We start from the raw sequence: 21,693 nt of genomic DNA, 5'->3' as shown, positions 1-21,693 counted from the left end.
ATATTAATTTTCTATATTATTATTATCACTATCATTATTAAACTGTACATATCTCAACCCACAAGTTTTCTCACTTTTACGCCTCCAATTCTCTTTCCCCCATCCTTCTGGGGAGAGGAATGAGCAAGTGAGTGGCAGTGTGGTGCTTATTTGCTGCCTAGGGATAAACCACTTCACCCATTTAATGAAATTACATATCCCTTAATAATTTTTTATTTATTTAAAAAACCTGAAACATAAACAATGGGACTGAGAATGGGCTTAAGCCCACTCTGCCAGTAGCATTGTGTACTTCATGTCTGTGTTATAATGGTGGTCTTGGTGTGGTTCTGACTTCAAGCAAATAAAGCCTGCTGGGAAAAGATGGGTTGCCAGCCTAAAATTAAAATATTCAAGAAACTTCAGGATGAGACATCCTCTTCAAAAGGATCACAGAGTTTTTGCAGTGAAGAGATTTTGAAACTATAAGAAAACTTTCATTCGGTACTATAACAATAAATTTATCATTTTGATTCATTTTTTTATATCAGCTTTTCAAAGATGGCTATAAGGACTCCAAATTGTATTGAAAAAACCCTACAAACACCTTGGAAAAGCAATTTTTCTCTTTATATATCCCCCAGGTTGTTCAAGAGAGGAAGGTTCAGCTGAATCCCCTGCAGAGTGATGATCAACAGCATGATCCAGACCATGAAAAAAATATTTAGGACTAACTATGGTCTTAAGCCTTTTTGGTAATTTTTGGTCTTTAAAGGTGGGACACTGGTTCAGACCTGCTGAGTTAATAGCCTGTATACATAATCTATTTATGTAAACAAATGACATGGCAAGGGTCTACATCGCTTTCCATTTTTTGAGTTGCAGAAAAATTTGCATGTCCTGGTTGAAGTTTCATTTGGTAGAACAATCGGCATTTTGCAATATTTCATTTGCCATATTCTTTGAAATTCTACACTGCATCATACAATACAAAACATTTCGATGCTGGTTTTCTTGTATTTTAAACTTGACACATGTGTTTTTGCATCCATACTTTTATTTGTGCTTAGTTACTGACCTTGAAACGGCTCAAAAGGTCGTATCGGGTTAACAGCTCATACATCATAAATTTCAGACTGTGCTCTCCACTTGCTTCATTAAGGGCAAATACATCAAAAGACCACTTATCAACATCCTGTAGATGAAAAGGAAAACAACAAAAAATTAAAAACCATTACATTTCTATCCATTTGGCTAGTTTGTAGAGGGAAGAGGGAGAATTTGGTGGTTTTATTACCCAACTCTTTCAAATTCCTAATGTAGATAACATATTAATGGCTACTACAATATTGATGATGAAAACAATTGTGTCAGTTATGAATAAAATACTTGCAACATGACCAAGGCCATTTGCATGCCTTGAATCAAACTTCCAAGTTTAACTTTCTCAGTACAAATTGTCTGTACAACCTCATGGAGCTACTCTGAATACCACCCTTCAAATAGGCTATTATGCAATGCCATTAACACTGATGTCATTAAACATAAGCAATTTGAGAATAATATAATTGTTTGGCTTTCAGGGGAAAAGTGGAGGTACTTAATTCTCAAGAAATCTCAGTTTGTAATTGCATTCATAGACATAGGAACTCAGCTTACTAGAAAAGATCATATTTTGGCTGAACTAGAGTAATACTTTAAATATACAGCAAATACTGTACTTGTTCCATAAGCTTCAGCTTCTTTTGTTAGCTCTATTCCAATACTATCTCCTTTTTCTTGCCTAAAAAGGAAACAAATGCTGCTGTCTGAGACGCTGATTATGATACCACTGGGAGCTGATAAAACTGTCTCACATTTCTACAAGAACTCCTATACAAATTTCATTCTATTACTCTAATAGGATCCAAATGAAGTCAGAATTAATCAGAATCATATGTTATTTCTGAATTTTTAACTATTCATTTCTCTGTACTTTGTGCTCAGTTCTGTAGTACTAACTATGGCTAGGGTACGTTCAGTAGAAAAATATTAATTTGACCCTATAAGTCACTAAACAAAAGCGCAAATACATTCAAATTCCACAATGATTAAAATTCTTTCACCTTAAATGTGACTATCACTTCTGCTGGATAAGCCAAACCAACCATGCTTGAAGTTTTCCGGTACATCCTGAAAGAACAAAAAAAATATTAAGAAATAGCTCTTCTTTAAAACCATACTGGAACAATTTATCTTTTTTTAATTTTTCTTTCAGAGTTTGTGAAGTAACATGAATCTATTTAAGGGTTTGACCCCAAAGATTTATGTAATCTTTTATGAAGTTATGAGACAAACCCCTTTGCAAGTATATTACTCTTTAATATTAGAACAGCCATTGGTACGATTTAGTGTAGAAGTTACAAAGACACTGAATTCATTCCCAGAATTTTCCAAGGCTTAGGAAATTTTACAAATTAGAGGTTTCATCTGGAATTCTGTAGAGAAAAATGAAGTGGTTGCAGAAAATGAAGCATAAATTCTGGCTCAAAGATTTGCTCCAGGTTCATCCCATCATTTAAAGGATGGTAGACACTGTAGTTAAATGCAGTGACAAGTGCTTGCAGTAACAAGAAAAAAAAGCTCTCACCTTTCTACAAAAATCCCAGCCTGTACAGCGTGCACAATGCTTCGGAATTTGGGCTTTTCCTCAGGCCTCCTCTTCACTATTCCCATTTCCCTCGTGAATGTAGAAGCTAACCAGTCGCGCACTTCCAGCGGGACCGAATCCGACTGGATGTCAGAGAGTTCATCTTCAGTGTCCAAAAGTTTCCTACAAAAAAATAGTACAAGGTAACCAACAAGACCTCGGACCTAACAAGAGGAGTACTCGCAGGTGAACAGCTAAAAAACTTGATTTAAGAGGAGCTGAGGTTGACTGTAGGACCAACTCAGCACATCACAAAATGTCTTCTCAGGCAGATGGACTGACACCAAGGGGAAGCTGTGCACAGTAGATATCATCTCTCCCTCCCACTGCCCAGGTTCCAGAAGGTAAAAGACAATAAAATGCAATTTATTCAACTGAAGACAAGAAAAGATTTTTCTACTAAGTTGTCAGAGCAGTGGTGGATTGAAGAGTAATCAATGAGCTGTAAAATCCCAAGACCACCTCTAAAACAGTAACTGACAGAACTGCCAGCTATAAGTGAGAGCACCATTAGTCTATTGATCTGTACTCCAAAATGTACAAGTGTTTTGATACTTAGAAACAGAAGTAAATGATGCTACATAGCAATGATGCAGTGTGCATGTCAGTGAACGCCCTGTACACATGCTATTGCAGCACAATAAAAGCATTCAAGAGAATTAATTTCTTTACTGAAGAGAATTAATTCCTTCTATGTAGAGATCTGTATTCCTATTGAAGGCAGGGTAACAAAGTCATAGCAGTAAAGATATTATACAAGATTGGATTGCAAGTCAGCTTTCACACTTGTTGGCAGTTCAAAAAGCTAGAAAAGTTATATATAGTTCTTGCAAAATAGAAGAAGTATTAAAAAGAAAATTCACTTCAACAAAAGTGAGTTAGAGGTCATCAGTTTACTTAGAAGAAACTTTTAACTAAATACTCTCTTTAAACAGACTCAATACTTCCGTTCCACACTTCTATAAATCTTTTTCTTGCAGTTATTTGCCCTTATCACTCAGAGTGCTGGGGTTTCCAGGTAACAAATCCCTTATTTTGTCTGATATCAATTTTCCTTTCATTCAGTTATGCAAGAAACCCCAGAGTTAGGGTGACCTGAATATATACACAGCATGCCACCTTTTCAAAATATTTTCTTTAAAGTGGTATGAATTGAATTGCAGGCATTATTTGATTACATAGGTCTATTTCTCTTGTGCTGCCTTTCTGAAACATGGATGAATAAGGAAAGCCTGAGTGCGGTGTAGTTCAGTTCAAAGAATCTCCACATAAATTTAATCCTATCTGAGGGATTATAGTAATAGGAAACATGTCAGAAGAATCATTTTAATTATTGGTGAACTGTGAGCATAGCATATTTGTGCTCAGTTTCAGCAGCCCATCTGGTTGACAGTATATTTTCTGAGATTCTTCAACTGGGGTCTAAAAATTATAAATGCACCCCTTGTCCTTCCCTGGTTTACTGAAAGAACAGTAGAAAAATTCTTCTTTTTCAGAGACATGGAATTATCAGACTAGGAAGGCTCCTTAAAATGGAGTACAAGAAGAGCAGAATGAACAAGGATTATGAAATTTTCTGGCAGTGGGACAACAGCCAAAAATCAGAAACTTAATTTGGAAGAGAAGGACTTGTGTGGAGGAAAGGAGTTGGGCAAATTATCTTGCAAAACTGAACCAAGGCTGAGACTGGCCAAAGGTCAAAGGCTACAAATTGGCTTTATTGCCTACACTAAAACCTATGTTATAGTCCACTCTAATCCATACTAGTCTAACACAGTCATTAAATATTCCTGGAGAAATCAGTACATTTATATTTCTCAGGAATATTTGACATTTGATATGTTTTTTGTATAACAAGGAAAAAATCTTACAATCCCTAAAACATATTTTTGTAACTATTGCAACTTTTATTCAAATGAGATGCAAATATTCCTGCAATTAGAGGGCCATGGGCATTAGGCTACCTCAGAGCTTGCAGCCAGGATATTCCACATCACCTGTGCAGCAGGAAGCAGGGCTCTACATCAGTTTGCTATGATGAGATGCAGATCTAAATTTGGGATCTGAGCTCTGCAGATATGAGCCACTGGAGTACAAATTAAGACTAGCAAAACACACTGCAGTCTCTCTAATCTTTTTAACCATTCATCTATAAAGAAGAAGAACTATTCAGTCTGTAAATGACAGTAAGCAGGAGTTACTTCATGAAGATGGAACAAAGAAAGTAGTATTTGAAATAAGTGTTCATTTATCTGTAATTTTCATGAGGCCACTGCTCTCTGATGAGAGATGGCTGAATAACTTGCCAGGGAAGAGAGAGTTTCAGTGGCTCTACTTCTAACTTAAACATCAAGAAAAGCAACTGCAACACAGAATTAATTTGCAAGCACAAAATCTTATAGATCCCTCATCACATAAGATTAATAACTTCTCAAAAAGGATTAGTTTCTTTCAGGTGCCTAATTGAAACAACATTTAAGGAGAGGAAACAAAGGCTAGTCATTCATCTCACTCAAACCCATTCTAGCATTTTATGCCTTTGAAAAAAAAGATGAAGATCAAATAAAATCAAATGACAGGTTCAAAACAAAGGCATACATTCAAAGTACTTAACTTCCTATGAAATATTACAGGGTTTTTGCAAGATTTTTCAACCTAACTTGTAATTATAAATTGTAAACTGTAATATAATTTTGTGACATTTCAAAACATTTAAACTGCCACATAGGTTCAGAAATTTCATGGAAAAATTAATGGAAGAAGTAATAGACATGTGGCTATAGCTGTCAAACAGAAGCCTTTGGTTTACTAAGTATTTGGAATGGAGTGACTACAAGGCCCATTACCTCATCCTCCTAATCAACCAACCTGAAGATCAGAGATTGTGGGCACTTTAAAGCTAGATAGTTGTTCCATAATCAGTCTTAAGTAAAACTGTGCTGAGATGAATTTCATTGAACCAGGAGGTATGAACTCAAATATTCCAATTGAATTACATAATTATACTAATAGATGCCGAGGCACACATTTTAATTTTTCTTCCATAAAGCAAAGGAACACCTTAAAATGCTAAAAAAACAAAACAACAAAAAGAGCTCTACTAAAATGTGCCACAGAAAATACTTTTTTTCCCAACACATAATCAGAATTTCAGGGTTGCATACACTTATTTTGCTCATATATCATCAGCCTGTTAAGTAGATGCAATACGAGGAAGAGATATGCGTGGGAAGGAGAGGGGGAGGCTTGGGTTATTTAATTCTATTCATTCCATGAGTAGAACTTTCATTGACAGTTGTGGGAATAAGACATGGCCCTTGGCATTTCAGCTTAGCAATCAATTAATACTGCAGTCATAGTAACTAATACCCTGATCTTCTTGTCGCAGTAATGTGTTTTTTGCCAAGAATAATTTTTCAAAATTCAAGTAGTGATAATTTCTAGCTCTCTTTTCATTTAATCAGAATTTTAAATATAGTAATGCACTAGTCAGAAGTGTATTTCTTTTCCCTTAGGAATATATCAGATGTACTATGGAGGAGAAGAAAGAAAAGAAAATGAAAAAAATTAAAATTAGATAATGGCTATGGGGAAAAAAATTCCATCTTTGTTGATCAGTCATGCTGCCTAACAGAGGTAGTGGAAGATTTCCAGAGAAGAGGTTGAGAAGGTGGTACTAGCTCTTTGCTCTAATTACTGAATTAATCAAGCCCTTAAGAGTGAACTAAAGTCCTCTCCTATGTCTAGAATGCAGGAGAATTTACAGTCTAAATAGTCAGTTCACATTTTTACCAATTATTTACTTCTATTATCTCCCTATCTTCCTGAATAAGTATGAATCAATATATTCAATCAATATTTCCATCCTCTATAGTCCATTACAACTTCTACTCACATCCACTAAAAGGTTCTCTTGACTCCCAGTAAGGATAAACAAACTGCAAAAATGAATGAGGAGCATTTTAGTAGATAAAGGTCTTTCCAAAGGAAATTATGATTTTACCAACACGTTGTAGTCATAAGATTAGCACATTCTTAGAAGAATTGTCTACATATGAAGAATTACCAATAAATTAAACAGAAAATAATTTGGAAAAATGCAGGAATTACAACAGAAGAAAAGCAAGGTAGGAAGGACCACTGTTACTGAAATTTTCACTTGTTGATATGTACTACACATTCAGAAATGCAGAGATATATACCAAAGGCCAACAGCAGTCTTCAGGTTTGGCTCAGGCTAATCATGATTAAAAAATGTCAATTTTCAGATTACAGATGTGAGTCAGTGTCTTTTCTCTTTTTCCTTTCCTTTCCTTTCCTTTCCTTTCCTTTCCTTTCCTTTCCTTTCCTTTCCTTTCCTTTCCTTTCCTTTCCTTTCCTTTCCTTTCCTTTCCTTTCCTTTCCTTTCCTTTCCTTTCCTTTCCTTTCCTTTCCTTTCCTTTCCTTTCCTTTCCTTTCCTTTCCTTTCCCTTCCCTTCCCTTCCCTTCCCTTCCCTTCCCTTCCCTTCCCTTCCCTTCCCTTCCCTTCCCTTCCCTTCCCTTATTCTGGGAGTTCTATTAGGCAAGAAATAATTCAGGGCATGATTTAGAAATAAATTAACAGCAAAAACTTGGAAACAGAAAAATTCAATAACTTTGGAAAAGGGATGCTGGCCATTTATTAAATACCCTAACTGAACTGAGAAGCTTAGTCAGAATTTAATAGATTTTCAGTGATTTTAAATGCATTTTTTTAATACAACTCGAATGCTCTTGTAAGCTTTCCTCTCAGAAAAAAACACAAAAAAAACCAAAAGCAAACCACGTTAGCTTAGTACAAAAGATTTCAAAGGCTTATTTTAAGCTTTTATAAGGGTGGAATGTACTGCATTCATCTCAACACAATAAGCTTTTTCTCAATAGCAGCTTTTGCAAAAGTATCAATTGTAGATTCCCTTAGTGGATAAACTGAATGATTCACTTCAAATGGTACATTTTGTTGTTCAGGCAAAGTACATTTAACCATGGGTTGGCTATGGAGGACAGCAATACATGCTCAGCAAACTTGACCGAATATTCAAGATTAAAATTTAACTTCATGCTTAAATAATTGCCTCTTCAAATATCTCCCCAGCTTGGCCAGCTGAGAGTGGAATCACAGACCATATTTTTCATCTGGTAAATAATTACCAAATAGAGCAGCCCATTCCACCTGTTCTATCCTTGGCATTAGGCAGATTATGTTCTTTAATATTCATAGATTTTTCTCAAAAAGGTAATTTTCAAGAGAAATATGTTCTAGATCTTTCAAAATAAATTACATCATTGACTGAATGCCTTACTGTTCTGTGAATGGAGAATTCACCTTCATGTATAAATGAACAAATTAATCCATCTTTTCAGATTGAGAGATATAGGATAAATGTTTTAAAAAGTTTTTTAAATTATGTACATCTCTTTGATGTAAGAAAATTTAAGTTTCTCAACCTTACACCATCAAAGACACTTTGCTGGTGTGACCACCTCTGCTGGTGTCCCTGAATAGCTATTGGTGTCTGAATTGGCACAATTCCTTCCATAAGCAGAGCCTTAGAGCCAGTGAAACTCTGTGACTCACAGTCAGCTCCATCTGGTGTGCTACAGGTGAGAACAGAGTGCCAGTGGTCCTGCAATGTCAAGGAACAGTTTCCTGCTGGGAGTTTCCTGCTAGCTCAGAGCCTTACAATGCTGGTATAAGAACTGTGTCTGCCATTGTAGTGTCATTGAAATATCATTTCCAGAGCTCTCATGCAAATATATATTGCTACAATGTCACCCTTAATGACATCACCTTTTTCTTCATGAACCTATATTTGTTATTATGCCTTGTTGAATCACAGATGCTAAAAGATCCTGCCAGTATATAATACAGAGCTACTTCACGCATCAGAGAAACGCAGTCTCTTCTAAGTCAAAAGTTCTCGATTAGTTAAAGCCTTATTAAAAGGGCATTATACAGTCTGAAACAAGCAAAAACCGTGTATGGAACTGCAACTGCACAGATAAATATCTGCCTGAAACCAAGTCTATTTTCTAACATACTAAGGCATATAAAAATAAAACATAATTGGAATAAACTATTCTGATTTTATATAGAACAGCATAAAAGTAGTCTCCACAATAAGGATTTTTAAATTATAATTATTATTACTATTACTATTGCTATTTTTATTATTTAGCTTTGGAATACATTTTTTCCCTTTCATCTTGTAACTCTTATCTAGATTTTATTTGACTTATTTTCTTTTCAGTTAGCATGAATGAAGAGCTGCATTTACAAGGAACAGAACATCTGTCATGACTGAATTATCAGGCTGTATTTATTTCCTGTTTGACTCTAAATATCCTTCTTCCATTGGCTTGAGCCAAGTGGCAGGTACTAATGGAGAAAATTCTGTAAGATTTGTCAGAATTATTTATAATATCTATTAAGTTTGAACTTCTTCCACAGAGCAAATCTGCTGAGGGGCTGGAACTGTGAGTCTCCTGGTTATTTTCAGCTGATGATGGACCTCAGCTTCAGCTACCAGCGTGTTTGTTCTCTTTCAAGGAAGAATTTGGTGCAGCACTGAAAGATGCAGCAGTTGAAAAGGAGCTTGTTAAACAAACTAATTGAGTGACTTGGGGCTACAGATAAAGGAGCTCACAGGAAAGCAGCACTTGATGCTTGATGTCTGGGCTTTCCAACTTTCCATCAGCTCAGAACCTTTTATAGAGATATTGACTGTCACTGCCCCAAACCAATTTTTCCTCATTTTCTAAGGTTATCCCTAGGGCCTATCCCTGTTTCTAAGAAGACTATTCTCAGAACTTCTTACATAAAATCTGTTATGTTGTTTCTCTGCCTTTGCCCTAACTCAAATCCACAGAGTTTTAGAAAGGTCAAGAATGGAAATGAGTATTGGCAAATAGTTACAAAAAATGCTCAGATAAATGGCTATAGTGTAAAGAAACACAGGAGCAGACAAAGGGAAAGTCAGGGGACCTGAAAAAAAATGTTTCATCCTCTGCTAAATGGTGTGAATTCTACAGCTATTTGAACCTGATTGTTGCACTTTAAATAAAGATTCAATATGTCATCAACATACATGTTTGAATGTTCTTCCATGTTCACACACAACTTAATAATATGACACAGGCTTTTCAAGAAATTCAAATGAAGTAACAGTATATGGCCTGGGGGATGAAATGGGTATCTTCTACCCATTGAAACTGCTCACTGAAAAGACCCTCAGGCTTATAAAGAGAAAAGTGGTTTTGCCAGAATAATGCCAGAGATTTATTTTTTAAGTAGTGGTGTTTCCTGGAGCCATGGGACAGACAAGGCTCTTCCTTGATCCTTGGCTACATTACTGACCAAGTTCTGTGAGATATGTCATACTTGGACCTCTTTATTGACCTTAGTTTTGACTTTTCTTTTTGCTGTTTTCTTCTCTGTGCCTGTGAAGAATTGCAGAAAGCACTTCAGCAATAGGTGAGGGACCACTGTCAGGAGCATTTTATCATCCTGTTTCATAGCATATCTATCAGAACAGAAAGATGAGTTAAGAGGATTCAAGTAACAAACTCTCTGTTTATTGCTATTGCTATTCCTAATCTGTAGAGGTTGCTATCCCTGCCTACAAAGATACTTAAATGACATTTCCCCCAGCTGATATTGAGGTCTGTTGCCCAAAAAAGTGGGGAAGAAGAGAACACCACAAATAGGATGCAATTCTAGATTGTTGGTTGAAGCTGAGGTCTTCCTCTGCTTGGATACTTTAGCAATGGATCAGTAAATTCATCAGGACAAAATCCAGGGATCAATACTGGTCTTAAAACAGAAAGCATGGGTATTTTCACATGAGACATTGCAGACGCTGACTGAACAGCAATTCATATGTAAGACACTTACTGAAGTTATTTGAACTTTGTGATGTATAAAATTGCATGTTCAGGCTCAGCAGGAACAGGCCCTTTTGCTTATGATCTAAACTATTATTTCTAATCTACTAATGAGTGCAATTAACTCAGTTCCAGACTCCCACAGAAGTAGCTCTGTGTATGACAAAGAACCTGTATTCTTTGGTGGGAACAAGGACAAATGCAACCACCCAAGGTAACTCGGCTAACTCCATTCGACTCAGGGATACACTGCTTTGTTCCTTAAGGATTGGCTTCCCAGGAACCCAAGACCCTCTTTGTGTGCTTACACTTTTGAGTGACTTAGGTTACAGAATAATGGCCATGCTATTTAAAACATAATTATCTTTGCAGCTTGCCATGGAAAAGAGTCTACTATGAAAGTACCAGTGGCAACTACAGTGTTTCCCAGCCTCACAATAAATGTACAATTTGCAGTTGTCAATAAATTACAACGTTTACAGATTACCATTTACAACAGTTTTTAATGGGGAAGTGTCAAAATTTAAATAGACTCATACATAACCCATGTCCAACTAAGATGTGGAGGGTCAGTCTACATTTCTAGGACAAAATTAACACAAAAACCACGACATTAAAAAAACTCATCATACTGATTCTGAATTTCATGGAGACTGCATTAGTCCAAGGAAGAGAAATTAAAACAAAAATCAAATACTGTAAAGCAAAAGGAACAATATAGAGGTACAACAGTAAAGTACAAACCACTAAAATTAAAAGAATAAAAGTAGAAAAGTAAGTTTCATTATAGTATCACTTTTAACTATTATTTATAGCAGAATTTGATTTATATGTCTACATATATACTTCATAAATACAGATATAGGTACAGAAAGATATACCTAAAATGTATGCTTAATGGATATCTATATAAGGCATGCTACCAAAATTTGGTAGGTCCACAAACTCTCAAGTTTCTTTGGTGAACACAAGTATTCAACAAATAAGAGCAAAACAAGATACTTGTCTCAAGTGTATCCTGACTTAGTACAGTGAAAGAATATTCTGTAAAATACTGGATGCAATAAATAAATATTATTAGACACCGTTGTACAGTGAGCTCCAGAAGAGAAAAACTTTATTGATTCACTGAAGTATAATTTTAGAAAATAGTCACCATTACAAGGACATAATGGTCCTAGAACTAAGAAAATAACCAGAGGACTATGAAAATCTTACCAATCACTATAAAATTACTTGTGTTTGTTTTCTTCTGGGTATTTTAATAATCTTGCTGTCAAGTTCTATGAGGGCAACTAGCTAATTTAAAGATTTGCTTACAGCAAAAGCAATGCATCTGTTGCTGCCAGAGTCTATGCATTTTCAGTGGTAGCTGTTTTCTCTGAGCATGAAATGCCTGCTATTTCTCTTGATATTCCCACACAGAGCCAGAAAGACTGGATTCCTCATTGTGACACTACTGTTCATTTCCACAGAAGCTGTCTCAGTTTAGAAACTAAGTAAATCTCAATTTATTTTTCTGGTCCTGGCACTACTGCTCAGACAGAGCCATGAATACTACACCCATTTAATCCCAGTGTTTGGGAGGTGTATGGAGGAATAACCAGTGCTTTATCTCTGAAGCAGGACTTCAAGCTCTGTATCAGCTATGCAGATTTGCAAGGGCAGGGCACACGCCACAGAGAGAGTGTTAGGTCCATGAAATAATTCTCAAATGTAGAACTGAGATGTACACTGCACACTCCAGGGTACCAAGGAAGTTTGGGCAGACATCTTTGCAAGACCATTCTGCTTAGAAAAAACTTAGAAAGGCCAGCATGCAGAAAGAAAACCAGCAAGTTAGCCAGCTAATTTCAATACAGTCCATATCTTAAAACTCTTTCAAGAAACCAAATACTTGGAACTTCTATTTTACTCTGAATTAACCCACATGATTGCCAGTAATACTGCCAACAATAAACAGAAACTAAGCATCAAACATTATAAAATAAATCACAGCTTTTCACTCATTTGTGTATTTACTGACCAGCTATTCTGACTCATTTCTGTGAGCATTTCTTTACAGACAACAGTTACATCTGACCTTTGGAATCCTACTTGCTTTAACTTTGTCATAAAAGACCCAGGAGCTACATACGCTTCTTCTGATGTGCACAGACCTTCAGCTCATGTCAGTGACAATTGCATGCAAAGACCAAAGTTCTAAAATACAATTTGCAACATTCTTTCATTTTGTTATCCCCTCAGACTTACCTGGTTTCATCAATATAAACTGCCTCCAGCACAGATGCTGCATATTCAATATTCTTTTTCAAGTCCACCACATTGATGTCACCCTTCTCCAGCTGCTTTACCAAGCATCTTAATCTGTGGAAAAAAAAAATAAAATAAAAACATCAGTATGATAATTCTATCAAATTTAGTGACTTCATTTTCTAATTGAAACACTGGAACCTACAAAACAATGTAGAGCCAAGGACAATCACTCCATCTCTTGTCTTGGTTTAAGGAAATCTGGCTTTAGAATGCACTTAACACTGACTGGTTTTATGTTTTTATAGCTCGCTAAATTCATGAGGTGTAGTAAAAAATGGTTTATACATTCCAGAAAGTCAGAGAGGACATTTTAACCATCATCAAAGCAATTTCCTATTCATTTGTGACATTACTATTATGCCTCTGTCTCTAATTTTAAAAAACAAAAAAAAATTAACTTAGTGTGTTGCCTTTCTAAAATTTTTCCATGCTTAATTATATTTTTATAATCACAGTATGCTGATTTTGCTTCACTTAAATACTTTAGTTTTTATTTAGGCCTCCAGTATGTTTTTGCTGCAGAATTTGTATTCTTATTAGTGTGAGATAATATGGAAATCTGTTGTGTCTGTGCTTATAACAAATTCATCATTATACCAGAGGAAAGGCAGTGCCCATGGCAGTAGAAAAATCCAAATATTCCCAAGTGTGCTTTAAACTTTTAGTTTTGAGGACTTTGTTTTACAGTACAAACATGGATACGCCCAAAGGGGATTTTGTAATGCACCAACTCATGTCTCTGCAGCAACACACTTCCACAGACACACTGCTTGAATACTAGATTTTTCCTAAACTCTGCTGACAAGAACACTTCTGACACTGCTCAATTTAACCATACAGAGCAGATAAAGCACTGAAGTAAAGTTAAAAACTTATCAGTAAAAGTGCAGAGGTGTGACTAAATGGAGGCTTAAAGTATTTTCCTTCTTTCTGTGCTCTATCTTTGAGTAGAAATAATCTATGGTTTTGTATCATGTAAGATAAAGATTTCTATAACTAAGGATATATCATTATTGTTATATAACTTCCAGTAAATAATCTTCTTTATGTGCAGGAAAAATTGTGAAATGAGTACTTAGCTAAAAAGTGCAGTGAAATTGATTCAGCATTAGGAAAACTACTTTCAGGAAAAGATCATATTTATGACATGCACCAGCACACATAAAATATGCAAGTGCTACATGAAGAGAAGACTGAGGAGACACCTCACTGCAGTCACAACTTCCTCATGGGGGAAAGAGGAGGGGGAGGCACTCATCTCTTCTGTGCTGACAGAGATAGGACCCAAGGGTCCTGTCTGAAGTTGTGTCAGGAGAGGTTTAGGTTGGATATCAGATAAAGATTCTTAAACCAGAGAGTGTTTGGGCACTGGAATGGGCTGCCCAGGGAAATAGTCCCAGAACCAAGCCTGGCAGAGTTCAAGCGTTTGATCAACACACTCGGGCACATGGTGTGACTTTTGAGGATGTCCTGTGCAGGGCCATGAGTTGGACTCAATAACCCTCGTGTGTCCCTCGCAACTCACCTTACTCTGTGATAATAATATATTTCATATATAGATATACTATATATTATTTTCATTGTGTGCATGCAACATTTCATTGGATCTAATTAAAATTAGAGTAATATTTGAAAAAAAATCTTTAACTTGGAAAGTATTGTTCTATCATAAAATCATTTTTGTGTTTTTCTACATTTCTTTGTACAATTCTAAGTACAATTATGTTCAAGTGTGTAAAGATAATTTTAGCAAACAGGGTTTTAAGACCAACCTCCTCAGTTCTCTAAAGCCTTAATTCAATTCAAATTAGCCTAGCACACACAATAAATAAGGCTCTTAGAAACCATATTTACTTGGTATTTTACACAGTGCATTGCATATCGGTGGAATGGAAAATGTAGCGTTAAAAAATTTTCTGGGAGAAATGAAGTGGGGAGATGAAATACTGTGGGAGCTCATCTCCTACGCAGAAATACCCATATGCATGGGAGACATTTCCAGTACATAACTTCTTCCACTTCAGAGGAACCTGTTGCTGCAGGTTATTCACAGACATCTCCCAGAACCCAACACAGGCATCTCCTGGGGCGTGTGCTCCTCGGTACTGCACACACACACACACACACACACACACACACAGCCCCTCCTAAGCACCAGTGCCAAAATGCCCAGGTGGGGCTGGCAGCATCAGTGCCACTGCTTGCAAATAGCTGTAGGGTGTTTCTGGCACTTCCACTGCTCCCTCCATATTTGACTGAGCACATCTCCAAATCACGCTTTCCAAAGTGGAAGCATAAATAAATTTGAAAACTTATTTTCAAATACACAAAAATAAATTTGTAACACTGCACAGCAGGGAGCCAGGCTCTGGTAGAACAATATCAGCTTAAAACAGCTTCAAATCCTACTATTTGCAATGGTTCCTCATTATCTGAGGCAATAGATCAGAAGACAGGTATTTGGAATAATTTTTATGCTTGTAGATGTAAATGAGTCCCTGGGGGAGCCTTTAAGCCACAATGATCTTGCACCATCTCACTGCATAGGTGACAGTCAACAGAGGTAACGTGCCCTGTGGGTATAGGTCATGGTCAGGAGGAATGCAGGACGCAGCAACAGACCGGATGATTTGGAAACACTGCTCAGGCAAATCTGAAGTGGTTCTGAAGATATTGCAGATTCACAGAAGCACACAAGTGACCTTATCTCATGCATGACTCTTTGTGAAGATGTCCTCAGGAGTCCTTAGCTCTCCCAGTGCAGATCTACCATAGAATCAAGGGATAATTTGGTTGAAGGGACCTCCACCAGGTACAAGCTCTTGCTCAAGACACGGCTAACCTCAAAGATAGGTATAACTTCAACGTCAGATAAAATTACTCACAAGTATTTCTGCTCAAGCTTTGAATGCATGGAGATTTCAAAAACTCTTGGAACAAAACAGTTTAAATGGTAAATCAGCCTCATGGTGCATCATGTTTTCACAACATCTAACTGTCCTTTGTGGCAACCTGCGTGCCCAAACTTTGCTGTGCAGTTCCAAAAAAAACCTGCCTCTGTCTATGGTACAGCTTCCCTCTAGGAAGCTGGACACAGCAATAAAATCCTTCCATTTTGTCACTGATCAGACACTTGTCATGTGACACTAATGAAGTCTACCCCAGAAGTTAGAAAAACTGACTTTCAATGCCGCATAATTAAGGGGTAATAGCAGTATATGAAGGGTCTGAGCACACCCAGTTTCTTCTGCACGAAAGTGAACAGCCACAGAGCTTAGGAGCTGACATTTCAGTAATGAAACTAATAATTTAGCAAAGAATAAACATCAATTTATAAGACTAAGTAATAAGTATTAACACACCCATAGCCCACCATTCAACAAGACAAAGAAACTTGTGAAAAGGACAAGGAAAGGCAATTAAAAATAATTATTTCTTCAGCTGTATTGGGAAGATTTTTATTTGTTTGTTTTCTTTTAATTGTCATAAACTGAAAATGAACATTAGAAATACTATTTGAAAACCTGAAGTGTTACTTAAAACTGGAAGTAATTGTATTCACACCCAGCCTGTGAACTGTGCTACTAAGAAATAATAGACAGCAAAGAGAAAAAACTGGAGGAGCTATTTTGTGAAAGAGAAAAAAGGACTATTTGAGCTGGTTTAAGATGCAAAGAAAATTGTATGCAGAACTAATGTGATAAAAAACATGAAAAAAAGACTATGCATCTGAGGACACCTGAAAACTGCATTATAAAAACTAGCAGCCCCAGTTTGTAAGGGAGAAAGAGACATCTGCAATTAATAAAAGCAGTGGGTGGAGAACCATCTTCTGTCATCTTGGGTAAACATCATCAACAGTGCTGTGGGATTAAATGCTCTTGTGGACAATCCAAATGCACTCTGCTCCCATCTCTCTTCAATAATATGGCTGTGATGTTACTGGGGCCTGTGTTTCCCCAGTCCTCACCTCTCTGTGCAGCCAATGCCACTGTCCTGCTGTGGGCAAAAATCCCTGAGGCCCACCCAGCAAAATCAGAGGAAGCAAGGATTTTACTGGGAGATGAAGAAGCATTTCTTTATTAACAATATCAAAACCACAACTCACTTTTTTCCAATTTCCCCACTAAAATTCTCACACGTTTGAACTAAAGTTTTGTTAAATCCACTGTAGCTTTCTGGGGTTATACCTAATTAACTGAGGATAGCTTTTGTGATGTTATGATGTTATTTCAAAAAGCTTCCTATGACATTTTCAGTTACCACAAAAAGGAAAAAGAAGAAAAAATTTTAAAAGGTAAGGAATCGGTGATAAAATATGACTTTTTGCAGTGCCCTCATGAGAAAGTCTTCTTTTCCATGGAACCAAGGAAAGTCTAATGAGAGAAGTATGCTTGGAGATACTGAATAACTGTCCTAAACACAGGCTGAAGCGCTAACAAAGAAAGGTGCAAGAATGGCATTACTTAAGAAGGGATATTTTAAAGTAGACAGGCAGACAAGTTGGACAATTTCAATTTCAGATTAAACTGCCACTTTTATTTCCAAGGTAAAATAAATTACTAGTAATCACTGAGAATAAATCAGTGTTAAAGGCCCAGCCTAAGAGTCTTTAAGAACCAGAAGAGGAAAATTCAGCCTGAAGTTAACTTCTGAACCTAAGAAAAAGACCCTTTGCCTGCTTTCCCTAAACTGCCTTTATTTGCCTTGTAAGTCTCCCCACCACTGAGCATTGCAGAGAAACAGCTTTCTAACTTACACATCTGGACTTCACTTAAAACTGTTTTGGAAACTTTGAACAAAAAAAAAAGCTGGCTTTTGCCACAGATCCTATTAAAGGGGAAGTGAAATAAACTGTAAAAAGTAAACTATAAACTAACCTTGCTTCCTTCTACATTTTGAAATTAGTGAAACTCACTGTTGAAGATGGGCAATGAACACATAGGTAATTATTTGAAAAAAATAAACACATGCCACTGTCAATTAAAGAGAAATTATTATTGATATTCATATTCACAGTGCTGTAAAAACAATTATCTGTGTTGTTTGGATCAACTCCAAGTTGTAAGTCATTATCTTCCCATGAACTAATTGAGAAAAGCCTAGCTGTGACAATTGTGACAATGTGTGAAAAAGTCTAAGGACAGAAAAAAGATAATTTTTTCTGTAAACAAGTGTTTCATGTTCTGTTTGGGCTATTTAATATTGAACAATAAAATTAAGTGGATTATTGTCAACTTTATTATAAAAGTGATTTGACCCTCTAAATGAACATCATGAAGTAAAACTGGGTTGATGTGTAATGTGAAATTAAAATTAAAGAAGAGTAGGGTAACAATATCCTGGCAATACGGACAGTTAAACACCACTAGTTTTTCAAAACTTTGGAGAAGGGGGACATTTTCCTCTAAAGCTATCTGTAATTAAAACCACAAACCAGTTTTGCTGCCTGTAGTGATTCTCGTAAGAATTAGTTGAATAATTTTCACCTGTAGAAAACATCACTCACTCAGGAGTTCCTCAGCTTTCCAAGGCAGAAATTACATCCTCACTCAAACATTAATGCTCTTAAAAAGGGTCAATATCCAACAGTTCCAAATCCCTATATGAATTGCCTAAATTCCAATTATTTTGATGTGAATTGGTATAATTGGAATTTTACATGTTTCTATTAATAACATGCATGTATAAAATAAATCTTTGTATAAATACACCTTTCCATCAAACAAATTCAAATAGATGAGAGATGCTGAAGAAATATACACAATATGGTAGCAAAGATTCAGGAGTGATCCCTTTGGGTTGCCACTCCTGTTTCCCTGCTCCTACCTGAAGCTACAGAGTGGCCAATTATCACAACTTCAAAATGGCTAACCTTTACTTCAAGGTGTTTTAGTTTATGTCAGGCAAAAACAAGCTGATATTGAAATGTTTTGCCCAGCAAGGCAAGGCCAGCATATCAATAGGGAGCAAGGGTTAGAACTGGCAGTTCTTGACACAGACCTTGGGTCACTTCCTTGAAATCATAAAAAATGCAGCTCCAAATGCAGTTACCTAATATATCTTCTGATTAGAGGGGCTCTCAATAAACCCTTACGTGGAGAAATACCAGAAAGTGTTTTTACTGCTGCAAATGTGTCTTATGAACTTACTTCTCAGCCACTGCTGTGTCTGAGCTTATGCACAGGAAGTCTTGTGGTTGCTAAGGGTTTCATGAATCACATGTATTTCATGATTATTTTAAGCATTTAAGTGGTGCACGCTGATCTGTAATTATGATTCAGTCATTAGAAAATAAATATTGATCGTGCTGGTAATTCAGATAACATTTTGATATACCAAAACTTCAATCCCATATTGAAGAATTGAAATAGAAGTTGTGCAGCTATATAGCAACACTGAATTTTACATTTTCTTAATAATAATACGCTGCTTTTTCATGGTGATATAATTGCCTTGGTTGTTCAAATATTATTTTTATGCAAGATGAAATAGTTTTCCTTCAGACAGGCATTCTCTATTAGCCTTCAATTCATTTTGCCTTATCCTATAAATTTAATATTTACCACTTGAATAGTGCATAAATATTACCCTTTGTGTCTCATTTAGTAACAGGTTAAACAAGCATGTTTAAAACATTTACTCAAAATTCCTACATTTGCTTTAGCACCCAGCTGAAATCACAGAACACCATGGAAACTCCAAAAGTTTTCCACCTTAACCATAAACCAATTCAAGGCATTTTTAAACTTTTGCATAATTCTCAACAAACCTAATAAAACAAATGTCAAGTGCCTGAGAAGCCACAGTGTCCTGACCCCAGTGATACTAAAGGTCTGCTATTTGCAGCTCTGTGACTTTTCACCATCCTCCATCATCATCTCTGGCCACCCTGGAGAGACACTCCAGAGGAGGAGGCTCATCTGGGACCTTGGTCCTGCTGCTCTTCCCTGCTGTCTCTCACGCCTCCCCAAGTTACTCATCCTTTCCCAAAAGTCACTTTCACCATAGATTCATTATATGTCATGATCACGAATTCTCACACATTTGAATTTCTCTGACCGTCCTTTGTGCACAGAATGAACTTAGTCAAGCTTTAAGTGTCTTTCAAATTTTCCTCTCACTTCTGCTAAAGAACCATCATCAATACTTATTTGGTTCTGCTTTTCAATTCCTTTCTGGGTTGAAGCTTAATCAAAAATCTTCAAACTTCAAATTACTTAGTATGTACAAATATTTGGGCATTTTCTCTATCTTGTGTTAGATCCAACAAGTAATCAACTAGTCTCCTTACCCTAAACACTTTAACTCATTAACTCTTTCTATTGTCTCAATGTCTATTTCCATTATTTGACATTCCCATTTTACAATCAATCCATGAAATCAAAGACGATCAAAATATACAGGAGTGATTTGGAAATTGCAACTTATTCTTCTAATGGCTTTTGCTGAATATTTATGTTTTGTCTGAAGATTGAAATTAAATCCACAAGGTTTTCCTGAATCCTCTATAAATTATATAGGGTCCTAGCCAAAGCTATTTCATCTTGAAGTTGCCAAATACAACAAGAGGTCTCAATATCTTCATCATGTATGCTGAATTCACTATCAACAAGCTGGGAAATCAAATGTAAACTCATCATCTATCAAAAATATGCTTGAAGATGATGGCCAACCTTTGGTATGCTTAACCTGTTGGAACTAATGTGATAAGCACACAGAAAAGGCAGAAAGCCCTTATTTCCAATAGTGCTTTTAAAAGCTTTATTTTTCCTGCAGACAGCAGCTTTGAGCACAGTGATCAAAGCTGCTAAAAGGCAGATTATCTCCTTCAGACCATGGGACCAGAAAATGTGGGTTGATAAATGTTGATCCTCGTCCTTTGAAAAGGGCATGCAAAAAAGTAAAAAAGCCCTTCTAAAAATATTGATAACAAGCTACCATATAAAAAGCCAACTGAAGTTCTTTGATTTAAAACTGCATTAAACAGAACTGGTAACTTTGAACTGAAAATATTTTGTATGCTAATACTTAGAAAATATATTGTTGCCATTGCTTTTGAAAGCCTTTTTGGTGCAATTTCTGCAGCCATTAAGGAGACAAGATTGGTAAGTGTTCAGCACTAAAATAATGTCATTGCCCAATGATGAAAGAATCTTTAACCATGATCAAAGAATCTTCAACTGTGACAACACAAGTATCCTTTCCTCTACCTGATAAAATCACTTATGAGCAAATAATACAGAAGCATGAAAATAATGACAGGTTGTTCTATGATTTCTGTGTGTTACCAAACTACATTAAATACTATATAATCTGTATATAATTAACATCTTCATTTTCCTGAGAAAGAAATTAGAGCCAGGACAGAATATCCTTGCTGCAAACAACAGGTCAACTTTTATAAATGTGGCTAAACCCTAACAGCTAACACTTTTGGTAACTCTTAAATTTGTTCCTTAATAGTTACAGATTTTTTGAGACATCAAAAACCTGCAACTGTAGAATCTTTATCCTAGTAAGTAATATGGGGACTCTGCACCTATTTATAAATCATTTTATATTTGTTTCTGACTTGCTGACTTCTTTGGACAGAGCATGAAGTATTTTATTGCTCCGTTTTGTTGCTTAGTATGCAATAGAATCACAGAATCATTAAGGCTGGAAAAGACCTCCAAGATCATCAAGTCCAACCTTTGGCCAAACACCACACTGCCAACTAAACCATAGCACCAAGTGCCCTGTCCAGTTGTTTCTTGCCAACTTGCATTTCTCTCAACACACACACAGCTGATAATATATTAAGT

The 21,693-nt window shown here is 36.2% G+C and overlaps 1 protein-coding gene across 5 annotated transcripts in view; it reads right to left on the bottom strand.

Annotated features, from left to right (window-relative positions):
- Window positions 1-21,693, bottom strand: part of PDE1A (phosphodiesterase 1A) — a 198,337-nt gene that overhangs the window by 41,472 nt on the left and 135,172 nt on the right. For all 5 annotated transcript variants that reach the window (XM_030952806.1, XM_030952808.1, XM_030952804.1 and 2 more), the window contains 4 exons: window positions 12,824-12,937; window positions 2,609-2,791; window positions 2,085-2,151; window positions 1,058-1,174 (listed from right to left, as the gene is read on the bottom strand). In XM_030952806.1, the coding sequence (XP_030808666.1) occupies window positions 1,058-1,174; window positions 2,085-2,151; window positions 2,609-2,791; window positions 12,824-12,937 (481 nt within the window). The remainder of the gene's footprint in view (window positions 1-1,057; window positions 1,175-2,084; window positions 2,152-2,608; window positions 2,792-12,823; window positions 12,938-21,693) is intronic.

The sequence above is a fragment of the Camarhynchus parvulus genome, chromosome 7 (genome assembly GCF_901933205.1).
Source record: "Camarhynchus parvulus chromosome 7, STF_HiC, whole genome shotgun sequence".
Lineage (NCBI taxonomy): Eukaryota > Metazoa > Chordata > Aves > Passeriformes > Thraupidae > Camarhynchus > Camarhynchus parvulus.
This window is presented reverse-complemented; position numbering and strand designations above follow the sequence as displayed.